The sequence below is a fragment of the Ornithorhynchus anatinus genome, chromosome 1 (assembly GCF_004115215.2).
Source record: "Ornithorhynchus anatinus isolate Pmale09 chromosome 1, mOrnAna1.pri.v4, whole genome shotgun sequence".
Classification (NCBI taxonomy): domain Eukaryota; kingdom Metazoa; phylum Chordata; class Mammalia; order Monotremata; family Ornithorhynchidae; genus Ornithorhynchus; species Ornithorhynchus anatinus.
In genome coordinates, this window is record NC_041728.1 from 52808790 (window position 1) to 52822143 (window position 13354).

The 13354-nt window shown below is 44.4% G+C and overlaps 1 protein-coding gene and 1 non-coding gene across 2 annotated transcripts in view; one reads left to right on the forward strand and one right to left on the reverse strand.

Moving 5' to 3' along the window:
* The window catches only part of TRIP11 (thyroid hormone receptor interactor 11), a 70649-nt gene extending 57568 nt beyond the window's left edge, over positions 1–13081 (reverse strand). Inside the window, exons 1-2 of the mRNA XM_007660521.3 lie at positions 12765–13081; positions 174–250 (exon numbers count right to left, since the gene is read on the reverse strand). Of these exons, the coding sequence (XP_007658711.2) occupies positions 174–250; positions 12765–12903 (216 nt within the window). The 5' untranslated portion in view covers positions 12904–13081. The remainder of the gene's footprint in view (positions 1–173; positions 251–12764) is intronic.
* LOC114817414 lies at positions 2625–2762 on the forward strand. Its single transcript, XR_003765272.1, has one exon. It is a non-coding gene; the product is annotated as a small nucleolar RNA SNORA7 (small nucleolar RNA).
* Positions 13082–13354: the final 273 nt, after the last annotated feature.

The following is a 13354-nucleotide window of genomic DNA, read 5'->3' on the forward strand; positions in this document are numbered from 1 at the left end:
ATAACAAAGGAGAGAGGTAAGATTTGGAAATTACAAAGCAGGAAATTCACTTCTGAACGGCTTCCAGGGCACCTCAGAAAAGAACTTTATGTAACGTTAGAGAGGTTTCAAAGTGTCCTTAAAAACAGCCCTTTCTGATCATTATTTATTTGTTATTTATCAATTCCTTTTACCTCTGATCTCAATGTTGTATGAATCATTTCAATTTCCTTCATCCTAGAGTTGGAAACTTGAAGTTCCGCTACAGGATCTAAAAGAAATAAAAGTTACATCAACATTTAATAGAGGAAAAAAAAGAGGGTCTCATTGGGCTTCATGAATGGCGATATAAATTCAAATACAGGAGATAAAATTACAACTGAGGCTTCAGTCTGCATTATTATAAGGAACAACGAAATGTTATGCTAACATACTGTCCAACCCAATTTGCTTATACCCATGCCAGCTCTTAGTATAGTGCCTAGCACAAAGTAAGCGCTTAAATACCATTATTATTATTACTATATGTTGATATCCTTTTTGCTGCAATCAGTCAAGCAAAGGTATTTACTAAGTGTTTATTGTGTGCAGAGCTCTGGACTACCTGCTCGGGAGAGAACCATACAACAGAGAAGATAGACTCATTCCCTGTCCATTGAGAACTTACAGCCTAGACGGGGGACTGACATTAATATAAATTACAGACATGTACATAAGTTTGGTGGGATTGAAGAGGGGGTGGAATATCAAGTGCTTAAAGGGTACAGATCCAGATGCATTATTTGATAAACTTCAAACCTCTAAAACTGATAACTAAAGCTTTGCAGGCCTTTAAAAGGTTAAACCTATAGAGCTTAGTAGTGCTAAATATTAAAAGTATATGAGGATCAGTTTTGCTATCTAATATCAGTAACCTGAATAACAAAATAGCTCAGAATATTTTTACATATATTATAGTACTGTTAAGAAAGTGGTAATTTACAGTGACTGAAGAAGCAATAGTGCTGTTCACCTGTCCAAATATTAAGGAGCAGCTTGGCCTTGTGGAAACAGCACAGAGCAGGGAGTCAGAAGACCTGGGTGCTAAACCCAACCTGTCAGTTCCCTGCTTTATGTGATCTCAGCCAAGTCACTTAACTTCTCTGTGCCTCAGTTTCCTCATCTGTAAATGGGGATTCAGTACTTGTTTTCCCTCCTACTTAGCCCCATGTGGTCCAGGGACTGTGTTCAAGCTGATTAACATATCTACCGAAGAGCTAAGACTAGTGCTTGAGATGTAGTACGCCCTTTACAAATATAACAATAATAATAATAATCATAGCAAAGGATAGATCCATGTCATATGTTAAGCAACACCTCAGAGGATATCCCCATTACATTTCTTTCCAGTGTCTCAAAACCACCCATTATCTTCATAAAACACAAGCTTCTATGACACCTACTTTACACCTAGATGTTTTCACTGAATTGATAGGACACAGTCAAAATTTTATTTTAGATAGTTTAATTTATTAATCACACTCTTCCATAATTTTAAGCACTTTTGTTTCAGATCTCTACAGAGGACAAGATAAGGAGTAAGTGACTGAACTGTACATCAAGATTTTCAATACCAAGCAATTCTAACTTGCCTAATCACTAAGTTATGCATGACCTAGTAGCAATTTACTACACTGCCTCCATCCTTATTAACAGCAATCAATCAGTTGTTTTTGAGCATTTATTTTGTTCAGAATACTGTATGAAGCAATTGGGAGACTACAAAAGAGTTATTATCCATTACACTTGTCTTCAAGGAGCTTACAGTCTAACTGGGAAATTGGTTACTGAAGTAAATAAGAGGTAAAGGGAAGCCTGTAAGGATTCATCTGTGCTGGGCAGTAGCAGCATGGGAAAGAGTCAAAGGCAGATGATCAAATGATCAAAATGTTCATCGAAGACAAAGGCAGAGACTTAAGTTTTTACTGCACAGAAGAAGGCAACAATAAACCATTTCCACATTTTGTACCAAGAAAACTCTATGCCTAAACATACCAGAACAACTACAGATATGGCAGAAGTTGGTCATTCTGGAGAAAATACATCCACAGAGTTATTGTGGACCAGAAATAACTCGATGATATTTGATGATGAAGGGGAAGTCACAAAGTTTAAAGATGTGTTCCTAAGTTTTCTGGGGGAAGGAGGTGGGATGGAGGGCTCAAGTACACAAGTGATACAGAAAGAGAAGTAAATGAGAGATTAACTGGAGAGAGCTTCCTGGAGGAGATATGGTTTTAGCAGGGCTTTGTAAAGGGGGAACAAGTTTCTGGCAGAAGGGAGGATATGATCAACAGGTGGTAGCAAGAGAGGAAAGAGTGAAGAACAGAGAATAGGTTGGCAATGGAGGAGCTAAATGTGCGGGCTGGGTTGTTGTGGGAGATGAATGGGGATAAGCAGGGCAAGCGAGCTGATTATGTAGCATTACACAGTATAGGTTACACCAAAAGCTGACATTCAGTCAGAGGCATTCCTGCCCTTTTCAATATTTGGCAAATCACCTGCCCAAGCTTTTCTGCAACCCAACTGGCAGAACTGTCATTCCATCACCCATTTCATTCTTCTGGTTTCCATCATTCAAATTCAACTCCCTCTCATGAGATAAGACCCTCTCAGGGTTGCACCTGGAGAGTTTCCAGTACTCTACCAGTCTTGGCTAAGGGAGGGAGAGTCAAGCAGAGGCATATCCCTTCCATTCCTAGCTTGGGTAGTGGCTAACAAGTGGAAGGCAATCTGCTACAACTCAAAACTCACCCGAGCTGGGCAGAAGTGGCATGGGAGAGAGTCGAGGGCAGAGACTCATGTTTACTGCGCAGAAGGCTACGATGTTAAACTGCTTCCGTATTTTTACCAAGAAAACTCTATGGATATACTACCAGAACAATTGCTGATGGACAGCAGGGCGTTCTGGAAGAGATGTATCTGTGGTGTCCCTAGAGGTCGGAAACGCCTTGACAACATAAGACAAGACTTGAGATAAGGGTCTCAAACTCTCTGGGGTATAAAAGTTTGCATTTCTTTTCCCTGCAAGGGTGGAGGAGACGATATTTGAATTCACAGTTACTCATAAGGACCAGAAACAGAACATTTTCCCAAATATCAGTGTTCATATCCCAAAGCAAAATTAAAACCAAAAGAAAGGCCATACGAAAATTACAAAACCAATTTAGCCTTGCTTTAAATAAAATGTAATGCACCAGAAACACATCCAATAGCAAAATGTCCCAGCCAGAACAACAAAATAAAATGACTACACATTACTATGTCCAAAGTAATCTTAACTAAGATATTCAAGCAACGTTCCCCTGAATGAGTCTTTCTATCAGGCCAAGCAGTTTGGTGCTTTACAGTACTTATAAACTATGGCTTCCTGGAGAAGAATTGGAGAAGCAGCGTGGCTCAGTGGAAAGAGCACGGGCTTTGGAGTCAGGGCTCATGAGTTCGAATCCCAGCTCTGCCACTTGTCGGCTGTGTGACTGTGGGCAAGTCACTTAACTTCTCCGTGCCTCAGTTCCCTCATCTGTAAAATGGGGATTAAGAATGTGAGCCCCACATGGGACAACCTGATTCCCCTATGTCTACCCCAGCGCTTAGAACAGTGCTCAGCACATAGTAAGCGCTTAACAAATACCAACATTATTATTATTATAATGATATGCATCCAATTCTAATGAAAGAAAACATAACATAACATAAGGGTGGTAAAAAAACAAGAGAGTAACCGTAAATTCACCTTTCATAAATGAACTCCGTAATATTGAAAAAGAAACCAAGAACCATTGCCAGATTTCACATTCACTTTTTATTAGTCTCTTTAACTTGAAAAATAATTTTCTTTAGCTTTGGGACACTTTTAATAATTAAAAAAGTCTATGAAAGTTAGAAACTCCCTCATCCTTGTTTTACTGTCACTGACCTAAATGTTCAATCTCATTTTTATAATCATTCCTAAATAATTCTGTAGCACTTACTCCACCTTGTCCCAACTGTAGCATTAGTTCTAGGCTTACTCTTCAAGGTTAAACTCAAACTAAAAACTTTATGTTGTGATATTTGTTTTACTACTTTCTTGCAGGGAACAGTTATTTAGATGCAGCCAGTAAGCTGCTGGTCTAAACACAAGATTTACCAAGCCAACGTGCAAAGTCAACGTGCACATTGTGAAAAACTCAAATAAACATAAAAGAATGCTGCATTTAAAACAACCTGTTTTGCTATCAGAAAAAGTCAAAAAGTATATAGAAAATATGGTATGGGTCCAGGGTTAGTGAATGTTTAAGCTCTGAATTAATCTTTACATATTTCCCTGCCCTCAAAAGCAGTAGCATTCAAAAGGTAATAAATGAAAAAGTGTCATATCCGTATTTTTTAAACTCTTGGGGAAAGAATTTCCCACCCCCTCTGCTATCTGTAACTGCTGATTCTCCATTGGCTCCCACCCTTATGCTTTCAAACATGCCCACTGAATCTCCTTATCCTAAAAAGACCTCCCTCGACTGCCACTTCCCACCCCAGCTATCACCCATCTCCCTCCTATCATTCTTGACAAAAGTCCTTGAATGAGCTGTTCATTCCCACTGCTTCCACTTCCTCCCCCTCCAACTCTTTTCTAGAACCCCCCGCAATCTGGCTTCCACCTTAGCAACTCCATTGAAGTTGCTTTTTTCCCCACATTGCCAACGGCCTCCTCCTTGCCAAATCCAATGAACTCAATTCCATCCTAATTCTTGACTTCTCTGCCACCTCTGACAGTATGGACCACCCCCCTTACCTGGAAACACTACCAAACTTTGGTTTCACTGACACTGACAACTCCTGGTTCTCCTCCTCTCTAGCTGCTCCTTTTCAGTCTACTTCACTGGCTCCCCCTCTGCATCCCATCCTCTAACTGGGGGTTCCTCAAGGTCCTCCTGGGTCCCCTTCTATTTTCAATCTACACCCACTCCCATGGCTTCAACTGCCATCTTGACGTCAATGATTCCCAAATCTACTCTTGCAGCCACAACCTCTCCATAACCTCACATTTCCTTCTGTCCTTGGGACGTCTTTACTTAGATGTTCCACCTCTACTTCAAAATAACCAGATCCAGAAGAGAACTTCTAATATTTCTTCCCACACTCTCCCCTCCCCATAACTTTCCTACCATTCTGGCCACCAGTATCGTTCCTGTCTCACAAGCCTGCAACTGTGGCATTATTCTTGACTCATCTCTCTCCTTCGGTCAACTATATTTATTGAGTCCTTACTGTGTGCAGAACACTGTACTAAGCACTTGGGAGAGTACACTAAACAGACTTTTCCTGCCCACAAGTCAGTCACAAAGTCTTGTTAACTCTATCTCCCTAATATCCCCAGAATTTGCTCCTTCCTCTTCACATAAACGGATACCATCCTGGTTCACACACTTCAATCAATCCAGCATATTTATTGAGCACTTACTGTGTGCAGAGCACTGTACTAAGTGCTTGGGATAGTACAACAGAATTGGCCCACCAGAAGCTTCATATGCCATCTTAACAACTGCATCGGCCTCCTCATCGACCTCCCTGATTCCAGACTTCTCCATCTCTAGTCCGTACTTCACACTGTCACCTGGACCGATTTTCTAAAATATCATTCTGCTCACTTCTCCCAACTCAAGGGCTTCCAATGGTTGCCCTTCTCTCTGCATCTCACAGAAACGTCTCACTCTCAGATTCGATGCACTCAAACAACACTCTGCCCCTTATTTATCTTCACATCTCTCCCACCCAGTCGGCAAACTTCGCTCCAACATCAAACCTACTTGACTGTCTCTTGCTCTAGCCTCACGCAAAGCACTCCATCACCTTGCCCCCTCCTACCTCACCTTGCTTCTTTCCTTCAACATCCCAGCCCACACACTTCACTCCTCTAGTACCCATCTCGCCTGTCTCGCCTCCGACCCGTGGCTCATGTCCTGCCTCTGGCCTGGAACGCCTTTCCTCCTCAAACCCAACAGACAATTACCATTACTCTCTCCCTCTTTGAAGCCTTACTGAGGGCACATCTCCTCCAAGAGGACTTCTCAGACTAAGCCCCACTTTTCCTCATCTCCCACTCCTGTGTCGCACTGACTTGCTCCCATTGCTCCGCTCCCACTGCTCCCCCTGGCCCTACAGCATTTATGTTTATATCTGTAATTTTATTTGTATTGATGTCTGTCTTACCCCCCCTTTAGACTGTGAGCTGCTTGTGGGCAGGGAATGTCACTGTTTACTGTTGCATTGTACTTTCCCAAGTGCTTAATACAGTGCACTGCACATAATAAGCGCTTAATACGACTGAGTGAATGAATGACCTCTTTCTCACACCCTCCCCCTTGCCTGGAACTCTATTCGTCCGACAGAACAACGCTCTCTCCACTTTCAAAGCCCAAGTGAAATCATCTCTCCTCCTGGAAGCCTTCCCAGATTAAGCTCTCACCCCCATTTTCCCTCTCTGTCACTCCCAAGCAGTTAGTCCCTCCCCCTAAGCATTTTTTGGAAGCCCTCTCCTTCACCGTCAGAGCAATTCCGTACATGCCATCATACTCGGGTGCCTGCCTGCCCTGTAATTTATTTTAACGACTGCCTCCCAGGGGATAGACTGAGTTCCTTGGCGGCTGGGCTCCTGTCTACCAGCTGTATTGTACGCTCCCGAGCACTAAATACAGTGCTCTGCACTCTGTAAGTGCTCATTAAACGCAGAGAAGCAGCGTGGCTCAGTGGAAAGAGCCCGGGCTTGGGAGTCAGAGGTCACGGGTTCAAATTCAGGCTCTGCCACTTGTCAGCTGTGTGACTGTGGGCAAGTCACTTCACTTCTCTGGGCCTCAGTTCCCTCATCTGTAAAATGGGGATTAACTGTGAGCCTCACGTGGGACAACCCGATTACCCTGCATCTACCCCAGTGCTTAGAACAGTGCTCTGCACATAGTAAGCGCTTAACAAACACCAACATTATTATTATTAAACAAGGGAGGGGAGAGTGGCTGTCTGTGGGATTTGAGGAAGGAGGGCATTCCAGACCAGAGGCAGGACGTGGGCCAGGGATCGGTGGTTAGATAAGCGAGACTGAGGCACAGTGAGAAGGTTAGCACTAGAGGAGCTTAGTATGCAGGCTGGATTGTCGAAGGAGAGAAGCGAGGTGAGGTAGGAGGGAGCAAAGGGATGGAGCGCTTTGGGTGAAGCTAGAGCAAGGGATAGTTGAGTAGTTTTGATGTAGGTTTGAGAAGCAGCATGGCTAGTGGCAAGAGCACAGGTCTGGGAGTCAAAGGACAGGGGTTCTAAACCCGGTTCCGCACTTGTCTGCTGTGTGACCCTGGACAAGTCACTTCACTGTGCCTCAGTTATCTCATCTATAGAATGGGGAGTAAGAGGGTGAGCCCTATGTGGGGCAAACTGATCATCTTGTATCCATCCCTGTGCTGAGAACAGTGCTTGGCACAGAATAACAACAACAATAATAATAATGATTGTTAATAATAATAATTATGGTATTTGTTAAGTACTTACTCTGTGTCACAATAATAATGGCACTTGTTAATAATAATAATTATGGTATTTGTTAAGCAATTACTCTGTGTCAAGCACTTTTCTAACTGCTGGGGTAGCTACAAGGTCATTAGGTTGTCCCACAAGGGCTGCACAATCTTAATCCCCATTTTACAGATGAGGTAACAGAGGCCCAGAGAAGTTAAGTGGCTTTCCCAAAGTCACCCAGCAGACAAGTGGCAGAGCCGGGATTAGAAACCACATCCTCTGACGTCCAAGTCCGTGCCCTTATTAAGTGCCAAGCAACTGTTCTGAGCACTGGGGTAGATACAAGTTAATTGGTCCCGGTCCCACATGGGGCTCACAGTCTCAACCCCCCATTTTACAGAGGAGGTAACTGAGGCACAGAGATCCTAATTATTATCTTGTTAGGAGAGCGAAAGAGGGGAGATCTGTTCCTACTTTAAAAGAGAAAAAGGTGTTTGTTACATGCTTCAAGTCTTTTAACTTACTCCAGGGCATCACTGGCCTTGGGCATTATGTGGAGAGGGGGCAATGATGTCTTGGAGGCCTTGCAGGGAGGAGGAACAACAACAATGTCCCGTCATTCATTCATTCGATCGTATTTACTGAGCGCTTACTATGTACACAGCACCGTGCTAAGCACTTGTAATATACAATTCGGCAAAAGACAGAAACCATCCCTGACCAACAACGGGCACAGTCTAAACGGGGGAGACAGACAACAAGACAAAGCAAGTAGTCTGGCATCAATAACATCAAGATAAATAGAATCATAGATATATTAGATATATTAGAGAAGCAGGATGGCTCAGTGCAAAGAGCCCGGGCTTAGGAGTCAGAGGTCATGGGTGCTAATCCAGGCTCCGCCACTTGTCAGCTGGGTGACTCGGGGCAAGTTACTTCACTTCTCAGTGCCCCAGTGACCTCATCTGTAAAATGGGGGTGAGGACTGTGAGTCTCACTTGGGGCAACCTGACGACCCCGTATCTACCCCAGCGCTTAGAACAGTGCTTAGCACATAGTAAGCGCTAACAAATACCAACATTATTATTATGATTATTAAAATGGGGATAAAAACAGTGAGCCTCATGTGGAACAACCTGAGGACCCCATATCTCCCTCAGCGCTTAGAAGAGTGCTCGGCACATAGTAGGCGCTTAACAAATAGCAACATTATATTATGATTATTAAAATGGGGATAAAGACTGTGAGCTTCATGTGGGACAACTTGAGGACCCCGTATTTACCCCAGTGCTTAGAAAAGTGCTTGGCACATAGTAAGCGCTTAACGAATACCAATATTATTAGTATTATTAATGATGTGTAGATATCATAATAATAACATTGAGAAGCAGCATGGCTCATTGGAAAAAGCACGGGCTTGTGAGTCAGAGGCCATGGTTCTAATCCCAGCTCTGCCACTTGTCAGCTGTGTGACCTTGGGCAAGCCACTTAACTTCTCTGTGCCTCAGTGACCTCATCTGTCAAATGGGGATGAAGACTGTGAGCCCTACGTGGGACAACCTAATGACCTTTTATCTCTCCCAGCACTTAGAACAGTGCTCGGCACATAGTAAGCCCTTAACAAATACCAACATTATTATGATGATATCTACACATCATTAAGAAACTAAATAGAGAAATAAGTAATATATAGGCATAGCATGTGCACAGGCAGGGGTCTGGGGCCTTCCTCTGCTTAACAAATACCATCATTATTAGGATGATATCTACATACCATTAAGAAACTAAATAGAGGAATAAATTATACCCATAGCATGTGCGGAGGTGGGGGTCCAGAGCCTTCCTCTGCATGTCGGGGGGCGGCTGAGGACCATCCCCCGCCGCGTGAGATTATGAACTATGACCTTGTATTTTCCCCAGAGCTTAGAACAGTGCTTGATACAGCAGCATGGCTTACTGGAAAGACCACGGGCTTGGGAATCAGAGGAGGTGAATTCTAATCCTGGCTCCATCACTTGTCTGCCATGTGACCTTGGGCAAACCATTTCACTTCTCCGGACCTCAGTGACCTCATCTATCAAATGGGGAAGAAGACTGTGAGCCCCAACTGGGACAAGCTGATGACCTTGTATCTCCCGTAGTGCTTAGAACAGTGCTTGGCACATAGTAAGTGCTTAACAAATACTATAGTTATTAAGATGATATCTACACACCATTAAGAAACAAAATAGAGGAATAAGTAATATATAGGCATAGCATGTACACAGGCGGGGGCTCGGGGGCCTTCCTCTGCTTAACGAATACCAACATTATGATGATGATATCTATATACCATTAAGAAACTAAATAGGGGAATAAGTAATATATAGGCATAGCATGTGCAGAGGCGAGGAATAATATATAGCCATAGCATGTGCAGAGGAGGGGGTCTGGGGCCGCCTTCCTCTGCTTAATGAATACCAATGTTATTATGATATCTTCACATCATTAAGAAACTAAATAGGGGAATAAGTAGCATATAGGCATAGCATATGTGGAGGCGGGGGACAGGGCCTTTCTCTGCTTAACAAATACTAATGTTATTATGATGATATCTACACACCATTAAGAAATAGGGAAATAAGTAGTATATAGGCATAGCATGTGCAGAGGCAGGGGTCTGGGGCCTTCCTCTGCTTAACAAATACCAACGTTATTATGACAATATCTACACAACATTAAGAAACTAAATAGGGGAATAAGAAATCTATAGGCATAGCATGTGCAGGAAACTAAATAGGGGAATATATTATACCCATAGCATGTGCAGAGGCGGGGGTCCGGGGCCTTCCTCTTCTTAACGAATACCAACGTTATTATGATATCTACACACCATTACGAAACTAAATAGGGGAATAAGTAGTATATAGGCATACCATGTATAGAGGCAGGGGTTCAGGGCCTTCCTCTGCTTAACGAATACCAACCTTATGATGATGATATCTACACACCATTAAGATATTGGGTAATAAGTAATATGTAGGCACAGCATGTGTAAAGGCGGGGGTCCGGGGACGCCTTCCTCTGCTTAGCAAATACCAACGTTATGATGATAATATCTACACACCATTAAGAAACTAAATAGGGGAATAAGTAATATATAGGCATAGCATGTGTAGAAGCAGGGGTCCGGGGCCTTCCTCTGCTTAACGAATACCAACGTTATTATGATGATATCTACACAGCATTAAGAAACTAAATAGGGCAATAAGTAATATATAGGCATAGCATGTGCAGGAAACTAAATAGGGGAATAAGTAGTATATAGGCATAGTATGTGTAGAGGCAGGGGGCCTGGGCCTTCCCCTGCTTAACAAATACCAACCTTATGATGATGATATCTATACACCATTAAGAAATAGGGGAATAAGTAGTATATAGGCATAGCCTGTGCAGAGGCAGGGGTGCAGGACCTTCCTTTGCTTAACAAATACCAACGTTATGATAATGATATCTACACACCATTAAGAAACTAAATAGGGGAATAGGTAGTATATAGGCATAGCATGTGCAGGAAACTAAATAGGGGAATAAGTAGTACACAGGCATAGCCTGAGCAGAAGCGGGGGTGTGGAGACTTCAAATACCCACCTTATGAGGATGATATCTACACACCATTAAGAAACTAAGTAGGGGAATAGGTAGTATATAGGCATAGCATGTGCAGGAAACTGAACAGGGGAATAAGTAGTATATAGGCACAGCATGAGCAGAGGTGGGACTGCGGGGCCTTTCTCTGCTTAAAGAATACCAACCTTATGAGGATGATATCTACACACCATTAAGAAACTAAATAGGGGAATAGGTAGTATATAGGCATAGCATGTGAAGGAAAGTAAATAGGGGAATAAGTGGCATATAGGCATAGCATGTGTAGAGGCAGGGGTCTGGGGGCCTTCTTCTGCTTAACGAATACCAATGTTATGATGATGATATCCACACACCATTAGGAAACTAAATAGGGGAACAGATAGTATATAGGCATAGCATGTGCAGGAAAATAAATAGGGGAATAAGTAGTATACAGGCATAGCATGTGCAGGGAACTAAAGAGGGAAATAAGTAGCATATAGGCATAGCATGTGCAGGAAAATAAACAGGGGAATAAGTAGTATATAGGCATAGCATGTGCAGGAAAATAAACAGGGGAATAAGTAGTATACAGGCATAGCATGTGCAGGGAACTAAAGAGGGGAATAAGTAGTATATAGGCATAGCATGTGAAGGAAACTAAACAGGGGAATAAGTAGCATATAGGCATAGCATGTGCAGGAAAATAAATAGGGGAATAAGTAGTATATAGGCATAGCATGTGCAGGGAACTAAAGAGGGGACTAAGTAGTATATAGGCACAGCTTGAGCATAGGCGGGGGCTCGGGGGCCTTCCTCTGCTTAACGAATACCACTGTTATGATGATGATATCTACACACCTTAGGAAACTAAATAGGGGAATAGGTAGTATATAGGCATAGCATGTGCAGGAAACTAAGTAGGGGAATAAGTAGTATATCGGCATAGCATGTGCAGGGAACTAAAGAGGGGAATAAGTAGCATATAGGCACAGCTTGAGCATAGGCGGGGGCTCGGGGGCCTTCCTCTGCTTAACGAATACCAATGTTATGATGATGATATCTAAGCACCATTAGGAAACTAAATAGGGGAATAGGTGGTATATAGACATAGCATGTGCAGGTAACTAAGTAGGGGAATAAGTAGTATATCGGCATAGCATGTGCAGGGAACTAAAGAGGGGAACAAGTAGTATATAGGCACAGCTTGAGCATAGGCGGGGGCTCGGGGGCCTTCCTCTGCTTAACGAATACCAGTGTTATGATGATGATATCTACACACCTTAGGAAACTAAATAGGGGAATAGGTAGTATATAGACATAGCATATGCAGGAAACTAAGTAGGGGAATAGGTAGTATGTAGGCATAGCATGTGCAGGGAACTAAAGAGGGGACTAAGTAGTATATAGGCACAGCTTGAGCATAGGCGGGGGCTCGGGGGCCTTCCTCTGCTTAAATAGGGGAATAGGTAGTATATAGACATAGCATGTGCAGGAAACTAAGTAGGGGAATAAGTAGTATATTGGCATAGCATGTGCAGGGAACTAAAGAGGGGACTAAGTAGCATATAGGCACAGGCCGAGCAGAGGCGGGGTGCGGGGCCTCCCCGTGTCTGGCCGAGGCCCGTCCCCGTCCCCCTCCCCGCCGGCTCCCTTACCCTCCACCTCCACGGCGCCCTCCAGGAGCATGTCCTTGGTGAAGTTGGAGATCTGGCCGGTGAGGGAGGACAGGCTGCCGCCCACCTGGCCCAGGGACTGGCCCAGCCCCGAGCCCAGGCCGCCGAACCACGACGACATGGCCTCTTCCCCCCGTCCCTCTACACAGGCGGCCGGCTCATGGCTCCGTAGGGACGACGAGATGATGATGCCGAGATGTTGATGCCGAGATGATGACGCCGAGACGCCGAAGGGTCGGCCCCGCGGCTCTAAGGCCCGGCCCGGCCGCCCTCGGCCGGTCCTGCCAACTGGGCGCCGGCCGCCATGACACCCGCCCCGATGGCCGGCCGCCCGCCCGCCCGCCACAGAGAGGAGGCCGCCAGGGGGCAGAGCGGCGCGCTGGGCCTGAGGGGAGGGGGCCGATGGGATCGAGGAGGACTGCGCCCCGCCGCCCGGCCCCGCCCAGGGGAAGGGTCACCGCCACGTCGGCCCCCTCTGAGGGAGCGGCCTGCCCTGCCTGGCGCCACGTGGCCTGCCCTCCGAGGGGAAAATCGCCGGGTTAAGCGTGATCATGGGATAATAACCATGATAA